At 38.6% G+C, this 17,929-nt stretch overlaps 1 protein-coding gene across 2 annotated transcripts in view; it reads right to left on the bottom strand.

Annotated features, from left to right (window-relative positions):
- Window positions 1-701: 701 nt before the first annotated feature.
- shroom4 (shroom family member 4) overlaps window positions 702-17,929 on the bottom strand; it is a 47,736-nt gene continuing 30,508 nt past the window's right edge. Inside the window, exons 1-9 of one of the 2 annotated variants that reach the window (XM_084109056.1) lie at window positions 14,837-15,072; window positions 12,873-13,031; window positions 9,652-12,148; window positions 7,704-7,762; window positions 6,922-7,581; window positions 5,280-5,909; window positions 4,707-4,848; window positions 3,135-3,407; window positions 702-2,392 (exon numbers count right to left, since the gene is read on the bottom strand). In XM_084109056.1, coding sequence (XP_083965182.1) covers window positions 2,123-2,392; window positions 3,135-3,407; window positions 4,707-4,848; window positions 5,280-5,909; window positions 6,922-7,581; window positions 7,704-7,762; window positions 9,652-12,148; window positions 12,873-12,928 — 4,587 coding nt within the window. In that variant the 5' untranslated portion in view covers window positions 12,929-13,031; window positions 14,837-15,072 and the 3' untranslated portion in view covers window positions 702-2,122. Of the gene's footprint in view, window positions 2,393-3,134; window positions 3,408-4,706; window positions 4,849-5,279; window positions 5,910-6,921; window positions 7,582-7,703; window positions 7,763-9,651; window positions 12,149-12,872; window positions 13,032-14,836; window positions 15,073-17,929 lie in introns of those variants that run through there. The other variant, XM_084109055.1, reaches the window with a different exon arrangement.

The raw sequence follows: 17,929 nt of genomic DNA, 5'->3' as shown, positions 1-17,929 counted from the left end.
ACTTACCACTACGCCGACCTTGCCTTTTGCAGCTTTAGAGGCAATGTAGAAATGCTGGGTAAAGGCATTCTGTCTGGGTATAGATCTCGTGCTTCTGAGTGCTCGTACAAAGCCAAACATCATGTTGTCCACCGTAAACCAGCAATGAATAGTTGAGAATAGAAAAACAATGCTCGCACGCAACTCATTTATACATTTACGTTCCCGCCAAGCAGGTTTAATAGTCTCGTGTTCTCACTTCCATCCAATCAACACCCCTCGTTAATTATTAGTTACGTAACGACAATCAACTTATTAAATCACATCTCAAACATTAGAATGATTATTAATTTTCAAACATTACAATTTTTAGGTTACAAACAGTGACTGCGTGATGATAATGTATTTTAAAAATACAACTAGCCTACTCCACAGCCTCTAAAATCCTCATGCAATTATTAAAATGAATTAGCGAAATATTGGCCTGGTTTTACAGACAGGGCTTAGACTAAATCAGGATTAGGCCTTAGTTCAATTAGGGCATTAAATAGCTTTTATAAACGTGCCTTTAGAAAAAATTAACTACTGGAATGCATCTTGAGACAAAACAATAGTAGGCTACTGACCGTACTGACATACAAGTTATGTCAGCTAGCTAACACAACACAACCTTTTCAGAATGAACTTGGTCAAACTTATTTAAAAAAAAAAGAAAAGGCATAGCCCTGATAAGATATTATTTTTAATTATACATGTTTAACAATGAATCTTTTCAATCACAAAAAAGGAAAAAAAATTATCAATAGACCAAATATTTCCTTTCATCTCCAGCGCTTAGCTGTTTACAATGTATGATACAACACATGAACAAGAGTTTATAGTAAATAAACTATAACGTTTATACAAAGTGAAGGAAAAATTAAAACAGCAAACATAAGCACAAAGGCATATTTTCCTTCTTGATCTGCATTTTTGAAACCAAATACATACATTCATTCTTTACTCCTATACAGAAACTTCTACATCTCTCCTTATAAACTTCAACTCATGCTCCTTTGTTTTGCAAAAAAAATCAAAAAAAAAAAAAAAAAATCACAAAGACTTTCAAAGCAGTAAATTGTCAATGAAGCAGCATTCTCCTTACTTCTAGAGAAATGTCCAGTTTCTCAAAGTTAAGGAAATCTTGTAGCAATCACCTCAAAGTTGCCATGTCAGCGTGAGATGATACATAACGTTAAACACAGTGCATCATTTAACTAAAAACTCTTATTCAAAGGAAACATGTCTATATATAAGGGCTTTGGTAAGGCAAGGCTGGTCTTCTCAAAACATTTATGTATGTCATTCCTCAAAACAGGCACAGCACATTTATATTCTAATGTTCACAAAGACATAAACCTTATCTTTGGCAATAATAATTATCTGAGAAAAGTGTAGCAAGTACTATAAGGCATACTGAATATGAAATTTAAGTATAAAAAAGGTCACTTCTTGAAAACACTGCAATAACAGGCCACGATGTTTAATTTAAGAAAAGTTCCAGTTATGACAGAATGAAACTTCTGTGACTTAAAGACGCACTTTAGCATCAACCATGTACACGTTTTCAATGTACATACAAACACTTGAAAACAAACCCTTTTAAACTAAACAATGTTTATCATGCCAAAGAGCAGAAATCAGATACATGCAGAGTAAGGCTGTGAATTATTGTTAAAGCACTGTGATCTTGAATCAAGGATTCTCTAATTTACTGACAGAGATATATATAGTGTGTATGATTATTATATACACACATAAATAAATAAATAGCAGTGCATGGACACTCCCCCAGCTGTATTCAATGAGAAGTATACGCACACATGCGTTCTTTGGCGGTGTCTGAGGTTAACTGAGTAAGCGCAAACTTTACTGAACGGTTATTAGTGCAGTTGAAGTCCTAACAGACAACTTCAAGTAGTGATGTAGTGTTTTCAAATTGAACTGAACATCATTCTATGGTAATTGTTCCCTTCTGTACTCAATTGGCGTGAAAAAGCAATATCCATTTTTTGAAACATACTGCAGGTCTTTTCGGTCCCATTCAAATCCTGTTATACATACACACAGTAATCTTAAAATAAAGTCTTATTTAAAGCACTTCTCAGTAATGCCCGTAACCTAGGCCGAGGCTCTCTCGAAGTCCCCTGAGCTGCTCCTCGCCGAGCCTGATCTTGTCATCCAGTTGCCTCTGCTCTACCAGTAGGGCTGCTTTCATCTTCACAAAGTGACTGTAGTCACGCATCTGTTCTGGGGTCAGGCAACATCCCAGCACCCTGCCGACAGCCTGCTCACGCCGGTCCACGTGTTCCTTGAGCTCCTGAGCCTCTCCCATCTGCCCCAGCAGCTGCTTCTTCTTTTCCAGAAGCTGTAGCTATAACATCACAGAAAGAACGAGAGAGGCAGCGAGAATAAGACATGGCCATTGAATAAAAATGTTAAGCAAATCAAACAAACTTGGGCAGGTTTTAAATAGCAATTGGGCTGGTTTTGTTACTCAGATACAACCAATCAATGCTATATTGTATATTTTGTACTATAACTATAACTCTGTACTATATATCAAACTTTTAAAGTCACCATGAAATCAAAATTGTCAATTCTTATTTTTTATGGAATATTTCAGTATTAAAAATTATTTATTTATGCACATCATAATTTTTTTTATTCATGTGCTCTGATAAACTTTAACCAAAATAACTTCCCCTCCCTCTTGCAGTGACATCTCTCCACTTCTCTAATGATGCGTTTACTGGCGTGAGGGCGGGGCAACCTGTCACTCACATGACGTCACAGCAATAGCAAACCATAACCATCCAACAATCCAATCAATTCCCGATGAACAAAATCAAGTCCCGCCCTACATTTTTTCTTAACCAAGCTGCCATTTTACTCAGATATATGTCACAATAGGGAAGAAAAAACTATTGCAACTTCTGTTTCATGCCAACATTAATATACAGAAGTCAACATTTGAAGTGGATCAAAAAAGTTGTCCTAAGACAAGAACTGGTATTGTTCAAAATTCATGTACAATTTTGATGAAAGATTTTGATCCACTTCAAATGTTGACTACTGTTTATCGCTGGGTCATAACATACTGTATCTCTCCTCACCCTCTCGTGGTGGCCGGTCTCTGGGTCAACACAATCCAAGGCACTTTCCACACGGATCAGCCTCCCAGAAAGTGACAGCAGCAGGCTGGTCACTTTGTCTAGGTCGCCGATGAACATACGAAACTTGTCAACCTCATTGGGCTTGCAGATAGCGAGCACCAGGCTCTCCACCTCATCTCCCAGCTGAGTGTTGGCCCGAATATCCTCTTGCAGGCCCCTCTGTGCCTCACGCAGGACACCCAGCTTTTTACGAAGGCTCTCCATCAGCTGCTTCTGTAAATGTAAACATTCACTATGAGAAGCAGCATACAGTATACACAGTATATACACTATAAGTTTGGGGTCAGTCAGTCAGAAATTATAGTCACTAAATTATACTTTTATTCAGCAAGGATGCATTAAATTGCTTGAAAGTGACAGTAAAGACATTTATAATGTTACAGAAGATTCAATTAAATTATGTTTGTTTGAACTTCATATTTATTAAAGAATCTTAAATTCACGATTTCCACAAAAAGAGCACAGCTGCTTTAAACATTCATAATAATAAGAAATGTTTCATAAGCAGCAAATCATCATATGTGACCCTGGACCACAAAACCAGTCACATGGGTAACATTTTTTTAAATATGAATGAGCTGAATAAATAAGCTTTCCATTGATGTATGGTTTGTTAAGATGGGGCAATATTTGGCCGAGATACAACTATTTGAAAAACTGGAATCTGAGGATGCAAAAAAAAATCAAAACATTGAGAAAATCGCCTTTAAAGTTGTCCATTTATGTTTGATTGTGCTGCATTCACTCACAAAAATAAATGTTTTATATAATTACGGTAGGAAATTTACAAAACGTCTTCATGAAACATGATCTTTACTTAATATCTTAATGATTTTTGCCATAAAAGAAAAATCGATAATTTTGGCCCATACAATGTATTGTTGGTTATTGCCACAGATATATCCGTGCGACTTGTGACTGGTTTTGTGATCCAGGGCCACATATCAGAATGATTTCTGAAGGATCATGTGACACTGAAGACTGTCACTGGAATAACGGCTCCTGAAAATTCAGCTTTGACATTACAGGAATAAATTGCATTTTAAAATATATAAAAATAGAAAAGGGTTAAATTATTAAATATCTATTTTTATTTATAATATATATTTATTTTTTTCCAAATAAATGCAGATTTGGTGACAGTATGACAATATTTTCCGTATTTTATTCCGGAAATATTTTCTGTATTTTTAAATACAGGGCTCTTTGTGTGGGAATTTTAATAGTGACTTTTTTCCAATTCAGGTTTTGAATAAATAAACTGATAAGAGTAAATTATTAGAGATGCCCTTTGTCTTCATTGGAACTGACTTCATACATCCAAAAAATCATCTTGAGTTATAAAAGTAACTTAAAAAGGGTCAGAAAAGTTAAGTTTCATATGTACTTCAGTAACATTTCAAGTGTCCATGAACTTTGGGGCCACATCTGAAATTACACGAAATTGAAAGATTTTATGAACCAATTTACAAAGCGTGTAATAAGTGACCCATACATTTCTGAATCTTTCACCTTATAATTGAGTTCTTCCTCCTCCTCCTCTCTCCTCTCTGAGATCTCTCGAATCTTGGCAAGAAGTTGTGCGTTGTCAACTGATGTGTCATAACAGGTTGATCGTGACACTTGTGCTGTGGATGTTCCCAGTCTAGAGGGCCTAGAAAAAAGGTCATGGATATTTCAGCTTTTTAGATTACTCTGAGGTATGGTGGTGGGAAAAAATATGAGATTGGAGGAGGAAAAATAATCTCAATGCTTTTGCGTTCCTTTGCAAATGTTTTGTGTTCCCCCGAGAATCTTTGCGTTCCCCCGCAACAAGTTTACATTCGCCTGAGAAACCTTGCATTTGCTCGCAAACATTCTGGGTTCTTTGCGAGCTATTTTAGGGGAACGCAAAGGTTTTTATGAGCGAACGCAAAGTTTCTCGGGGGAACGCAAAATATTTTTTTCCTCCCATCTCATATTTTTCCCATCATCATGTCCATGTCCCTTTAGTGGCTCTGTACTGAAGCATGTCGTGCCAACCATAACTATTCATGGCATTTAAACATAAATTATAAGAAAAGGAAAGTGAGAAAATTGTCATACCTCTCTAGTGTTCCTCCACTGATTGGGTAACCCCCTCTCCAGCTCTCTCCACCTATCTCTGTATTTACACTGTGTGGAAATAACTCTCCAATCAGCTCCTTCCTAGATATACCATAATTATCGTCCAGAATGGAGTCCACCAGGGAGCTCCTTGATCCTCTAATGCTTCTTGCCGATGGAGCCCCTTCCTCAGGCATGTTGTCGATGTCTGTCTCCAGCACCATAACAGGCCGAGCAAAACCCTGCATCTCCACCCTGACCTCTCCTTCCCTCCTCTGAACTTCTCCCGCTCGCTCATTCTCACAGATCTCATCGATGTCTGTCTCTAGGGGCAGGTTTCCATCTTCTACGCTGCTGGGACTGCGGGAAGAAACAATCTGGTTTCTGTGGCCCGTTCCGTGGAAGCCTGCTTGATGGGGCTGCAAGTGGTAGTTGTTCATGGAGAAGTAGGATTCTGGATACACAAGCCCAGCTGACAAGCTGTTCTCTGGGATTTCAAGAGACCTGGTAGTGCCCTGTGCAGGGTAGTGAAGACTGGACGGGTGCCACTCAACTCGATGCTCAGGAAACATGGGCTTCACCAATGTGACTCTAGGCTCATCTGATGCTGCAGCAGTGTGGACAGGTATTCTAAAAGAGGGCAGACATTAAGGTTAATTTATTCAAAAGTACATTAAAAATGCAATTAATTAAATAGTACTGTTCAGAAGTTTAGGTGCAGTAATTTATTTTATTTATTTTTTTTTGAAAGAAAAAAATTAATGCTTTTTATTTAGCAAGGATCCATTAAATGGATCTAAATTGACAGTCAAGACATTTAGATTTTATTTCAAATAAATGCTGTTCTTTTGAACTTTCTATTCATCAATACAACTGGACAAAAATGTATCATGGTTTCCACAAAAATATTAAGCAGCTCAACTGTTTACAACATTGAGAATAATAAGAAATGTTTCTTGAGCAGCAAATCATCATATTAGAATGATTTCTGAAGGATCATGTGACACTGAAGACTAAGTAATGATGCTGAAAATTCAGCTTTGACATCACAGGTACAAATTACATTTAAAAAAAATAAAATAAATAAAATAAAATAAATAAATAAATAAATAAATAAATAAATAAATAAATAAATAAATAAATATATATATATATATATATATAAAAATAAACTTTTTTAAATTGTAATAATATTTAACAACATTATGGTTTTTACTGTATTTTTGATCAAATAAATGCAGATGAGCATAAGAGACTTCTTTACCAACCCCATAAATGGTACTGTGTATATCATAATGAAGTAAAAAATGTAATAAAAGTAAATAAAACCTTTAGTAGTTTGGCTTATCTTTTTTTACTGTTTCACTGCTTATTAATATTCAAAAAAGAGTTTAAAAACTAACAAACAATAATTTCCGTAAAAAAAACAACAAAAAAAACACGGAGATGTGTTCTCTCATGTGTAGCCATTAAGTAAAAAGTAAAAACACTTTTGTGTTTTTACACTTTGAATACATGAGAGAACACATCTCCGTGTTTTTTTTTCAACCTGCCCATGTTGATTTCATATGGTTTGTCAAAAAAGACTTGTCCTGTTCTTCATCATGGATCATTATACGTGGAGTTGGATGGTATGTTTTACCTTGTGCATGGTTCAGGGTGTGGCAAAGGCTGATGAAGTTCTCTCCTCATGTCATAGTTCTGAAGGGTTACGTCCCTCTCTCTTGGGGGCAAGGCTACAGGTTTAAAAGCCCGACGTGTAAAAGCAGGGCTGGGTGGAGCCACCGAGTACTCTTGACTGCAGCAGAGACGGCTCTCTGAAACCTCCCTCGGAGGAAGACTGTAGGAGCGCTGACGTGTCATTTCAGGCACACTGGGGGGCCGGGACGTGCACGGCTGTGGCCGAGGTGGAGAGGAAGAGGGAGAAGAATAGAGTGGCGGAGAGGAGAAGAGGTTGTGGTGGGATGCCCGCCTCTTGTGGAACTGCTCCCATTTTGGGGGTGGTGGACGAGGAGGCGGGGGCCCTTTTTTCTTTTTTACCTCATCGACACATACTCCATTCTCATCCAGGTCGCTAAGAGTGGACGCACGCATTCTGCTGACATTGGTGTTTGAAATTTGATTATGATAATTTTGTGTCTCCATGCGAATGTCGTTCTCTGACATAGCACGGTTTTTAAGGGGTGAAAAAAGATGCTCCTCAGTGCGGCCACCTGTAATGCTGTTGCCACCTTGACCCATGAAGTTCAGAACAACAGCACCTTCTTCTGTCTTGGAGCCTCTTTTACACTTTGAGTAGTCCCTGTGGAAGAAGAAATGTTATGCTATACTTCTTCTAAGTAAAGGTTTGTCAATAACAATGCATAAAATAGGGGTAATAACAGCATATATCTACTGAGACACAATAAAAAACAGAATTCTTACCTCTCTGTCAGGCTGTAGTTTCTGTTTAGTTTTTTTGTTTGTTCCTGTCCAGGATGGGCCTGTAAAATACATTTGCCATGTATTTAAAATATATGTATAACTTTTGAAAAATATTTAACTAATATTTATCTAATATTTTAGTAGATCATGTTTGTGCCTAACCCTATTTGAATTATTCTTACTGCAAAGAAAAAACAAGATTGGTAAAGCAGTAAAATGGTGATTAATGTAACTTTATACCTTTTCGCCAATCTGTTCTTTAGCATATAGTTTTATCTGAAACAACCCGCTATAGGCATTTAAACGCCTCTGTCAAAAGGGTTTAAATAACATGCTCAATTGTACAATAGAAAAGCAAGAGTGCTCTATGTAACCAAACAAATACTGGTTTATCACTGTTGTGCCAACCATCTAGAGCCCAGTTTTTTAAAAGCACACAAAGTGCAAAATAAATATAAGGGTTAGATATCCAAAAGTTCCTTCTTTGTGAATAGTATCTCTGATTCTCATCTAGAGTACATGGGCTTGATTCCACAACAAGGAAAAATCCCTCTTGAGTTTACCTCAATTTGCCCCCAAGGATCAATAAATGTTGTCTATCTAAATATACTAAAGGAATAAGAATGGCGATCAGTTAGAGCATTAATTCCTGTGTAATGCTTTTCAAAACCAAAGGACATGTATTAAAAATAGTGACTGTTGACACATATTCAACATACATATTCAATCTTCCTGTTGTTTTAGAGCCGATTTATGATTTGTATACAGTTCTGGCCAACATTTTGCCTTTTGAGACTCCGAGGAAGGCCAGTTTCAATATATCCTGATCTGTATGAATGCTAATATTAAAATAAGTCTGCACTGAGGACTGAAAACAACGGTCTCATTCCCATCTACATGGCACTATACCAAAGCGTCTTGAAATAACAGCTCAAGTAAAGTATAAACCGTTTCATTCTTATTCAGTTCTAACAGTGCGCATATAAATCAATGCACAAAGACGACACATAATCTTTTACAGATAACATAAAAGTATCAATCTGGTGCATTTTTAAATAAAGGCTCAGCAGGAACTAAACCACAATTTCCATCCCATATGCAATAAGGCTATTTTCAATTCAAAACTATAACAGAAATCAAACGTTCAACATGTATTTGTAAGGACTCATCTTTTAGCTCATAGAAGCCTAGAACTGTAAATAACCACAATAAAGAAAGCAAATCACACCCTCTTTCAGCAATGTTTGATTTCCATCAGGCTATTCATTATAAGCACATATACAGGCTATTCATTATGAATTTATGAGGTTGTTATTTGACAGTGAACTGCAGGAGGAAAGCTTTACTCTTACTTGCATAAATAATTTAAAAACAATGTGGCATGTGCATGTCTATTCCATATATAGTGCATACTACACTCAAAAGTAAAATAAAGAAAATAAAGTACATAATTGTACCTTTAGGGGTACAATGGCTTGTCACTGGGGCTGTAACCTCAAGGGTACAATATTGTACTTTAACCTTTAAAAGAAACGGTACATATATGTACCTTTTAATGCTTTTTGACCCTCAAAAAGGTACATATATGTACCTTGAGGTCCAATAATATGCCCTATGGGGTACGTTAGTGTAGACTGTACCTTGGGGGACAGAAATGGACTCCTACTGTACCCCTATTTCTGACAGTGTATGACATTTACATCCATAAGGTATCCCCCAATACTTGTACATCCTTCTATGTAATTTTAATTAGTAAGGTAAATGGGAAAACCACATTATTATAAATTTAATGTGTTGCAATGCTAGTTAATTTTGTTAATGACAGTTAGTATTACTAAATTCTGGCATTTTTATATTAGTGGTTCCCTGGGTTGGCTGAGAGCCTGGATCAGAAATACTTGACAATCCCTTTTTAAGACAATGGATAATGCTGAATTCCCAGTCTTACCTCAGTTGGGGTGTAGCTCCTGGCCTTGTAGGGTGGATTTACGTGGTAGCCATCATACTGATTGTGCTGGGTGGACACTGGGTGGAACGCTGAGCGAGGTTTTTGGATGTTAGTGGAAGTGTTGCTATAGAAATGTTCAGAGGACTGCAGTGAGGAAGGAACCTGAGGTGTGGGTGGCTGCTTCCGATAGGCGTCATGAGATAAAGACTGAGGAACTGTGTCACTGCTTATATTGTGTTCAGAGCGAACAGTTTCTCTCCCGGACTCCCATTCTTGTTCTCTATGTAGCAGCCTCTGCCTCTCCTCCCAGTCCTTCACCATTTGTTGCTCTTTTTCCCTCTCTGTCCTTAATCTTTCCTTCTCCCTCTCTTGTTCTCTAAGCTTCTCTTGCTCCTTAACTTTCTCCTGCTCTCTTTGTTTCTCCTGCTCTCTCTGCATCTGTCTCTCCATCACTTTTTCTTGGTCTTGTTGGGAACTCATAAACTGTCTCCCAGTGTCCAGTGAGTTGACATATGGCACATCTTGATACGAAAACCTTCTCCGGCCCAGGTTTTTGGCCATCTCAATAGGTTCAGGTGAGGATGGATGGTTTGGCCTACACGGCTTGTCTAGCCTCTGATTTCGACTTGTCAGGCTTGATAAGTTTGTTACAGACTGACTCAACTTCCTGCTAGTCTCCTCAAAAAACCTCCTGCGGTCTGCAAAGGGAGGGATGTCACACTCATCTGACCGACCTAAACGGCCACTGGAGGAATTTGTCCTCCCTCTAGTCGATACCATTTTTCCAGACAACATCTGTCCAGTAGCCTCATTTCTCTTACTCTCAGAGGGCTCAGTTTCTGGTTGAAGCTTGCGTTCTGGTGTCCAACGCCATCGCCGTGGTTTACCTGCAGGTGCTATCTCCTCCACCACATGCACATAAACTTGTCTGGCCTGTTGAGGGATCTGAGTTTGGGTATGAGATGACTGGAAGCCCACAACCCTGGTGCTGGAATGTTCTTCAGCTTGTGTGGTATCAAGAACTTGTTGAGGTATATGTTTGAATATTTGCACGGAGGCAGTGGGTGGTTTGGTAAGAGGTCTTGGCAGGGTTTGGGGTCTGGGTTGATGGTACTCTGGAGGAGCTACTGCCTCTGTGTTGAGATCTGCAACCTCTTCTTCCACGGTCTCTTCACCACAAGGGTTTCTACTCTTCTGCAGCTGAGCCTTCTTCCTCTGGATCTCATTTCTAAGGTTGGTGGCAAAACGGTCACTTCTGCGACGCGACTTGGAGCTACGCAACTGCCGTTTCTGCGACTGCTTTGCGGCACTGCCATTGTCCTCCAATACTTCTCCTCCATTCTCATTTAATTGAGTGTCCACACCTACAGAACCAATGTTATTCTCAATGGTCTGAGAGTTAGTGGTGGAGAATCCATTCCCCGTGGGATTTCCGGGCTTCCCCCACAGATTCTGTCCAGAATCAAGAGGTTCCTCCTCTACCCTGGGATCCTCAAGTTCAGAAGTTGCCACCGAACCAGGCGTGGAACATCGGCTTGCTCCCCACTTGCCCTGAGACTTATTTGGACTAGTATCGCTCAGATAAAGAGGAGACTGTGACCACAGGCAAGTTGGAGATGCACAATGATCACTTTTGTCACCAGAAATATCCATCATACACAGCTGAGAAGCTAGAAGTTTCTCAGGTGCACTGTGTCTGTGCATTGCTGACTGGAGATTATGTTCTGGTTGGAGTTGGCTTTCAATGTTCTCATCCATATTCCTTTGTGAAAAGGGACTGAGAGGAGGTGAAGGTGCCACCACAGATTTTGAAGAGTTCTCAAAGTCAGTTGCTTTGCCATCTCTCTGAGAGTTTAAGGTATAATAAGTTCCAGTGGTGCACCCTTTACATTCTTGTTCATTGTCTTGTGTTCCATTCAAATAAACATTGCCTGTCAAAACTTCCTGGACTTGGGGTTGATCTTCAACTATGCAGCTGGTTTCACTTGGGATGCCTACAGGAGCAGACACACAGCGTTTATCTGTTGGTTGGCCTCTAGTAGCCCTAAAGCTGTCCTTCCTCATGGGTGGCTGCGGTGGTGCACAGTGTTCCTCCTCGCAGCTATAGGACGACGGTCGGACTTTAGCTGCAGTTCTGTCAGACAGTATCTTGGAGCGTTGATGTTCTTCCTGCTGGTTTCCATGGCCACTGGAGGCAGAATGTTGGCCTCCGTCTGGATACCTGCAGGAAGAACCCAGACCCTGGAGGATGTTGTCCATGGAGTTGATCTCCTCAGGCTTGACAGGAACAGTGTAATCAGATGTGTTTGAGCTGGCTGAGAAAGAGCTGTAAGCAGAGTCACGTTTGTTGTTGAAGATGACAGGATCAATGGGAGAGAGCTGACTGTCATAGTAACCCTGGTTGGGAGGATTCTCCAGACTCTCCATACTTCCTATTGAGCTGCTGCGGTCTGTGCTGTAGTGCCTGGAGATATGGCCCCACTGCATGGACAGCTCACTGCACAATTAAACAGAAGTGAACCAAGTTAGATAATGTGACACAATCACCATAAGGATTTCAAAGATTGCCTACAAAAAGTAACAATGTACACCATTTAATGCCAGCTTAAAATTTCAGCATCAAATAATATCTGTATGTGCTAACTATACTTTTCAATTTCTGATTTTTTTTTTACAGATATTTTAATTTGATAATTATGTAGGCATTTTCATTCTGTTACAGGTGTTGTAATTAGGTTTCACAGTCTCCTCAGCAAAACACTGACAAACAAATCTCCCAAAACAAACATTACAGTTGAAGTTCAAAGTTAAAGATTAGTCCCTTAAGTCAATGCTGTGTTTTGTATTACAGGCTTTTTTTGTGTTTTGTGTGTGTTTTGGTCACTCTACTGGTGATCTGTGAAGAATGTCTGAGTCATATGTCTGAAAATAGTGGTGGTATCCGGTGAGCCACATGTTGACATAAGATGTGAGATCACCAGCTTCCTCTTTGATTGTTTTCCTTGTGAAATTTGCTGGAAGCAAAATTCCCTAATTCAACAATGAGATATATCTCTCTCCCACTTGCACAGACACAAAGATCTGTTTAAACTATTAGTAGTTTAATGGAAATGTTTCAAAAGGTGTCTAAATGAATGTAAATCACTGAAATGAAGGGAAAGAATGGTCATACAGATTGTTTTCTTGAATACATCATCTGTATAATAGTTATTTATACCAACCTGTTGTCACCTCCAGAGTGCCATGGTACATTGAGAGGTGTGAAGTGGAGCTGCATAGCCGAGGGGCCATCTGACGGATCACCAGTGCCCGTAGTGCAGGGTGCCTCTGACAGCTTTGCCAAGTGCCAAGAGTGGGGACGGATCACTGGCACACTGCGCCTGCTCGAAGAACAGAGATACAAGCAAACACAAAGTCAGTAAGAAGTGTGTAGACTGAACAGTGTAAGTATAACATCACTCTAATATTCCCAAGTACCAATTACTGACAAAAATAAACCACAATCTGGAAACCACAGCATTCAGGAATGAAGAAAAGACCCTATACTCCCAAAGCAGTGTCAGTCTAGACAAACACATACAGGAATCAAGGGAAATCTGTTTGACTTCACCATCTGGAACGCTTTCATATCTGCCATCCACTGGATTACTGAAATGGCTAAATGAGGTTCTTTCTAAGACATCTACAGTAAAAAAAACAGCCAATTAATTTATAAAGTAGCAGCATTAATGGAACAAGGCCCAGATTCCAGGTACATCCCATTAGTCCCATTGACAGGAGGACAGTATTCACAAACATTCCAGATGGCAATAATGATCCAGAGGGAACAATGTTTTTTAAGAGCTTATTATTCAACTAATAATAATTTAAGTTTTTCCACGAGAGGCTAGAAAAGAATAGAAGCAAAAATGCAATATGTAAGGAAAAACAATCTTTTGGTATAACGCACAGGACAGGAGACATTATACACTACAATTCAAAAGTTTGGGGTCTCTTATGCTCACCAAGGCTGCATTTATTTAATTAAAAATACAGTAAAAACAGCAATACTGTAAAAAAATATATTTTTACAATTAAAATAGCCTAACTGGTTTATATTTGAATACATTTTAAAATGTAATTTATTCCTGTGATGCAAAGCTGAATTTTCAGCATCGTTACTCCTGTCTTCAGTATCACATGATCCTTCAGAAATCATTTTAATATGCTGATGTGCTGATCAAGAAACATTTCTTATTATTATCAATGTTGAAATCTGTTGTGCTGCTTAATATATTTGTGGAATCGGTTTTTAAGAATTAGATGAACATAAAAAAGTTTAAAAAACAGCATTTAATTGAAATATAAATCTTAAGAAACATTAAATGTTTTACTGTCACTTCTGACAAATTTAATCATCCTTATTGAAAAAAAATCCCAAAATCTTACTGATCTTAAAACACTTGTGAAACAAAGTGATATCTGCTATTTAATAGAGTGAGGTCAGAGTGAGGTAAGCAAGCAGAAGAATATTTACTCTAATACAACAAATTAAACAAATGAATACACATTAAAAACACACACCTACCACACAAGCAAATATGACATTTAGTAAACAGATATTTTTTCTTGTTTTTTTTTTTTTTTTAATTAAAGCATAAACCCGGAGGCACATCAAAATGTAAATATGTCTCTTTCAGAAACAATAAATGTAATTAACATTTCATCCCAATTAACACTTTTGCCTAAAAAACTTTTGCAATCTCAGGATGTTCAAGTTTTCACAAGACAGCTCATAGCTATATTCGCATTGTCATCCTCGTCCAATAAACACTGTTGATCAAACATAACACCAAGCTGATCTGAGTCTCCATACAGCTATCTAAAGGAAAAATTTATGACTGAAATTGGGTAGACTATGATCTGTCCTGAGATGGAGTTTTGGCTCAATATGTTCAGATTCACAGAAAACATAAAACTACCAAAGCAATCCAAAATTTACAAAAAACAAAACAAAACAAAAACTAACTCTGAAACCATTTTTCTCAGTTTCAGTGTTAGTGTAGTTACTGCATTTGCCTTAGCACGGCACTACTGTTCCAGTGAAATGCACCAAACAGAAACAGGCTAACCAGGTTGAAATTAGTGCTGGTTTGACTCCCACTTGAGGTTTTCTGTGCAATACGAAACTTATTTAGATACTCACAACACTTGACACAACTCCAGATGTTCTCACAGTAAGACAAATATTCTGAGATGAATCCAATCCAAGACTTTTCAGCTACAGGTTCAAGAAGAAGTTCAAGTTTAAACCATCAGTAGACGTCTCGTGTCAAAGGACAACCCTGAGGTCTGTGTCTGCTGTGAGTGGTCAGTCTTTATCAGGACCCTAACGACTTCAGCGCTCACATGAGTGAAGGTTGGTGGTCATTTAGCTGTAATGAGGCAGCCAGAGGCTCTGACCAGATTCCTAGTCCAGGAAAAATTAACAGACAAACACTCCCCCCACTTCCCCTCTCAAACAGCAGCTCTCTCTCTCTCTCTCGCTCTCTCTCTCTCTCAATATTTCAAGTTACAACTGAAGACCAAACATTCAGTCCACTAAACAGCATATTCTCTCTCTCGCTCACATACACAGCCTCCCACCCACTCTCTCTAATGACATTAGAGGGAGAGGAAGCGGTGCTCAGACGGAGAGGAAACTATGTTTGGCGGAGATAAAGCGGCAAGCCACTGCTAAAATAATACCTAGCATTCTCTCCTATTATTGTTTGAATGGGGGAAAAATGTGAGGGCCGCTTCCTGTCTCCCTGGGAGAGCAGTCAATTTCGGCCAGCAGTGGTGAGAGAGAGAGAGAGAGAGAGAGAGAGAGAGAGAGAGAGAGAGAGAGAGAGAGAGAGAGAGAGAGAAGAGTGTGAGAGAGAGAGAGTGAAAGAGTGTGAGAGAGAGAGAGAGAGAGAGAGAGAGAGAGAGAGAGAGAGAGAGAGAGAGAGAGAGAGAGAGAGAGAGAGAGAGAGAGAGAGAGAGAGGGAGGAAGGAGGATATACTGTATGTGAAAAACGGAAACAAATTGGTGGTATAAGACGAAATGATTGAAACGGTGCATTGTCCCTGGGGCATGAGGCCAGGTACATGTATTCTTGCTCTTTTCAATAGTGTAGAAAGCACAACAATGCAAAGAACATAGAAGCAACAGTGTGTTTTGACTACCTGAGAGAGAGAGAGAGAGAGAGAGAGAGAGAGAGAGAGAGAGAGAGAGAGAGAGAGAGAGAGAGAGAGAGAGAGAGAGAATAAAATAGAATTTAACTCATATCAGCTGTGCTTAATAAACAGCTTTTCCTGCTCAAATCAGAAGGGCTCATATTCATATTCGGGTCAGTCTGATTAACAACTACAACACTGAATAAACAAAAAAACCAACAATCATGTGTAGGACAAATTATAATGGAGCACAACCTCCAACTAATGGATTCTTCAGTTGAATTGTTAACACCGTGTCAAGAGTTAAATTATTTTTTGTTCACAACATGCTGTACCAAATCTGTATGAGTAGATAGAAGAATGTTGCCCATTGACAAAACACTGAGGGAAAAAACACTGAAATATTTCTCAAAATATCTTCTTTAAAATTTCACAGAAGAAAGAAAGTCATACAGGTTTGGAACATGGACATGTTTTAATAAGTGTTTGTCCATCTGTGGAAATAATCCGCACTGCTTAATTCTTCTGAAACACGTTTCTCTCTGCAAATAATGCTCTCCACTGCACTAGTTAAAATGTTTGAAGTCACTATTTAACATTTGCAACAATTTCCCACAGACACCAAACCTAAACACGAGGAGTGAAAGTTTCTATTCCTGTACAAAGTCATGAAACCTTTATATTCCGAAAAGTCCATTCAGTATTCGAAAGTACAGTCGGCAATACGAGGAGGCGCAATGCTAGAGCTTTTATGTAAACAGGTCGCATGCTGCGTTCATCCAATCAATGACACTGACACTGTAAATATGCAAATAAGAACGTTAACCCAGGGTTTAGGGTTGAACAAAGGCAGGAAGAAGTACTTTTGAAACCACCAGCCTTTATTCATTTTTAAGAGATTGGGTTTGGGGCTGGGTCCATGGGACTGTTTCTGGGGGACAAGTCTGAGGGAAGAACAGGAGACAATGGTAAGGAGAATGCAGAAGACAAAAAGTAGGCAAAATAAAAAGTGAATCCCCAGAATCAGTCCCACAGCCCTAGCCCCAAACCCCATCTCTTAAAAATGAATAAAGGCTGGTTTCTAAAGTACTTCTTCCTGCCTCTATGTATTCATGCTCATGGGTAGCCTAAATGGGTTCCATTCAGACCTTAACATCAAGTATTTTACTGTTATGTATCACCAAGATGCAACAAGACATTTTCGCCTGGCTATACCCAATGTTTAGATCTGTTGTGGTATTTATGCAAATTAGCACATAGGTAATTAGATTGTGCACCGTTTGTCCATGTTAACAAACAATTTAAAAAAACTTGTAATACATTTTTTGTTTGTCTTGATTTAAGTAATCAACTCACTAATTTTCATGGTGATATCTAAAGGTTAAAATGTTTACCCTATTCACGTAAGAAAAAGAATGAATAGGCGTATGAATAGGCTATATTTGGGTCTTTTTCGAAACTTTCCCCTAATGGGATTCTTCGGGGCTTTTTTTCCTTACTCAGGACATATTGAGGATACAAAATCAGTTGAGTTTGCTTCTGTTGCAATTTGTTCAAGGTTGACCCCCATTTTGGCTTAAAATGACTGGAATTCTGGAAGGATTAATTGTTTACCCCCTGGGTAAATTATGACCAGTGTGAAACGTGAAGCAAGATAACCCAGGGTTTAGAATGACCCAGGGTTAAATATTTCATGTGTGAAAAGCCCTATTGTGTCACTCTGTATTACTGCATCCCGATTTGCATACTATCCATCCTAAATGGTATTCGAAATTAGCATTATTGTGTCCAAAACTGTAAGTTTAAGTTTAAATGGTACCAAAGGTAGTACTCGGATGGTCTACTATTTCAGGTGGAAATTTGATGTGCAGATCCATGCACACTTTAACAACTACATTAGTTGTCAACTAATGTAGTTGTTAAAGTGTGCATGGATCTGCACATCAAATTTCCACCGGAAATAATAGACCATCCAAGTACTATGGTCTACAACCGAGTACTACAACCGTTTTTGAGGAGGTTTTGGTTCAGAACTACAATAAAAAATTATTCTGCTACACACCCAAAAGTATGTATTTTTTCTTCACAAAAAGTGTAC

Source organism: Abramis brama, assembly GCF_963993115.1.
Source record: "Abramis brama genome assembly, chromosome: 3".
Taxonomy (NCBI): Eukaryota; Metazoa; Chordata; class Actinopteri; order Cypriniformes; family Leuciscidae; genus Abramis; species Abramis brama.
This window is presented reverse-complemented; position numbering and strand designations above follow the sequence as displayed.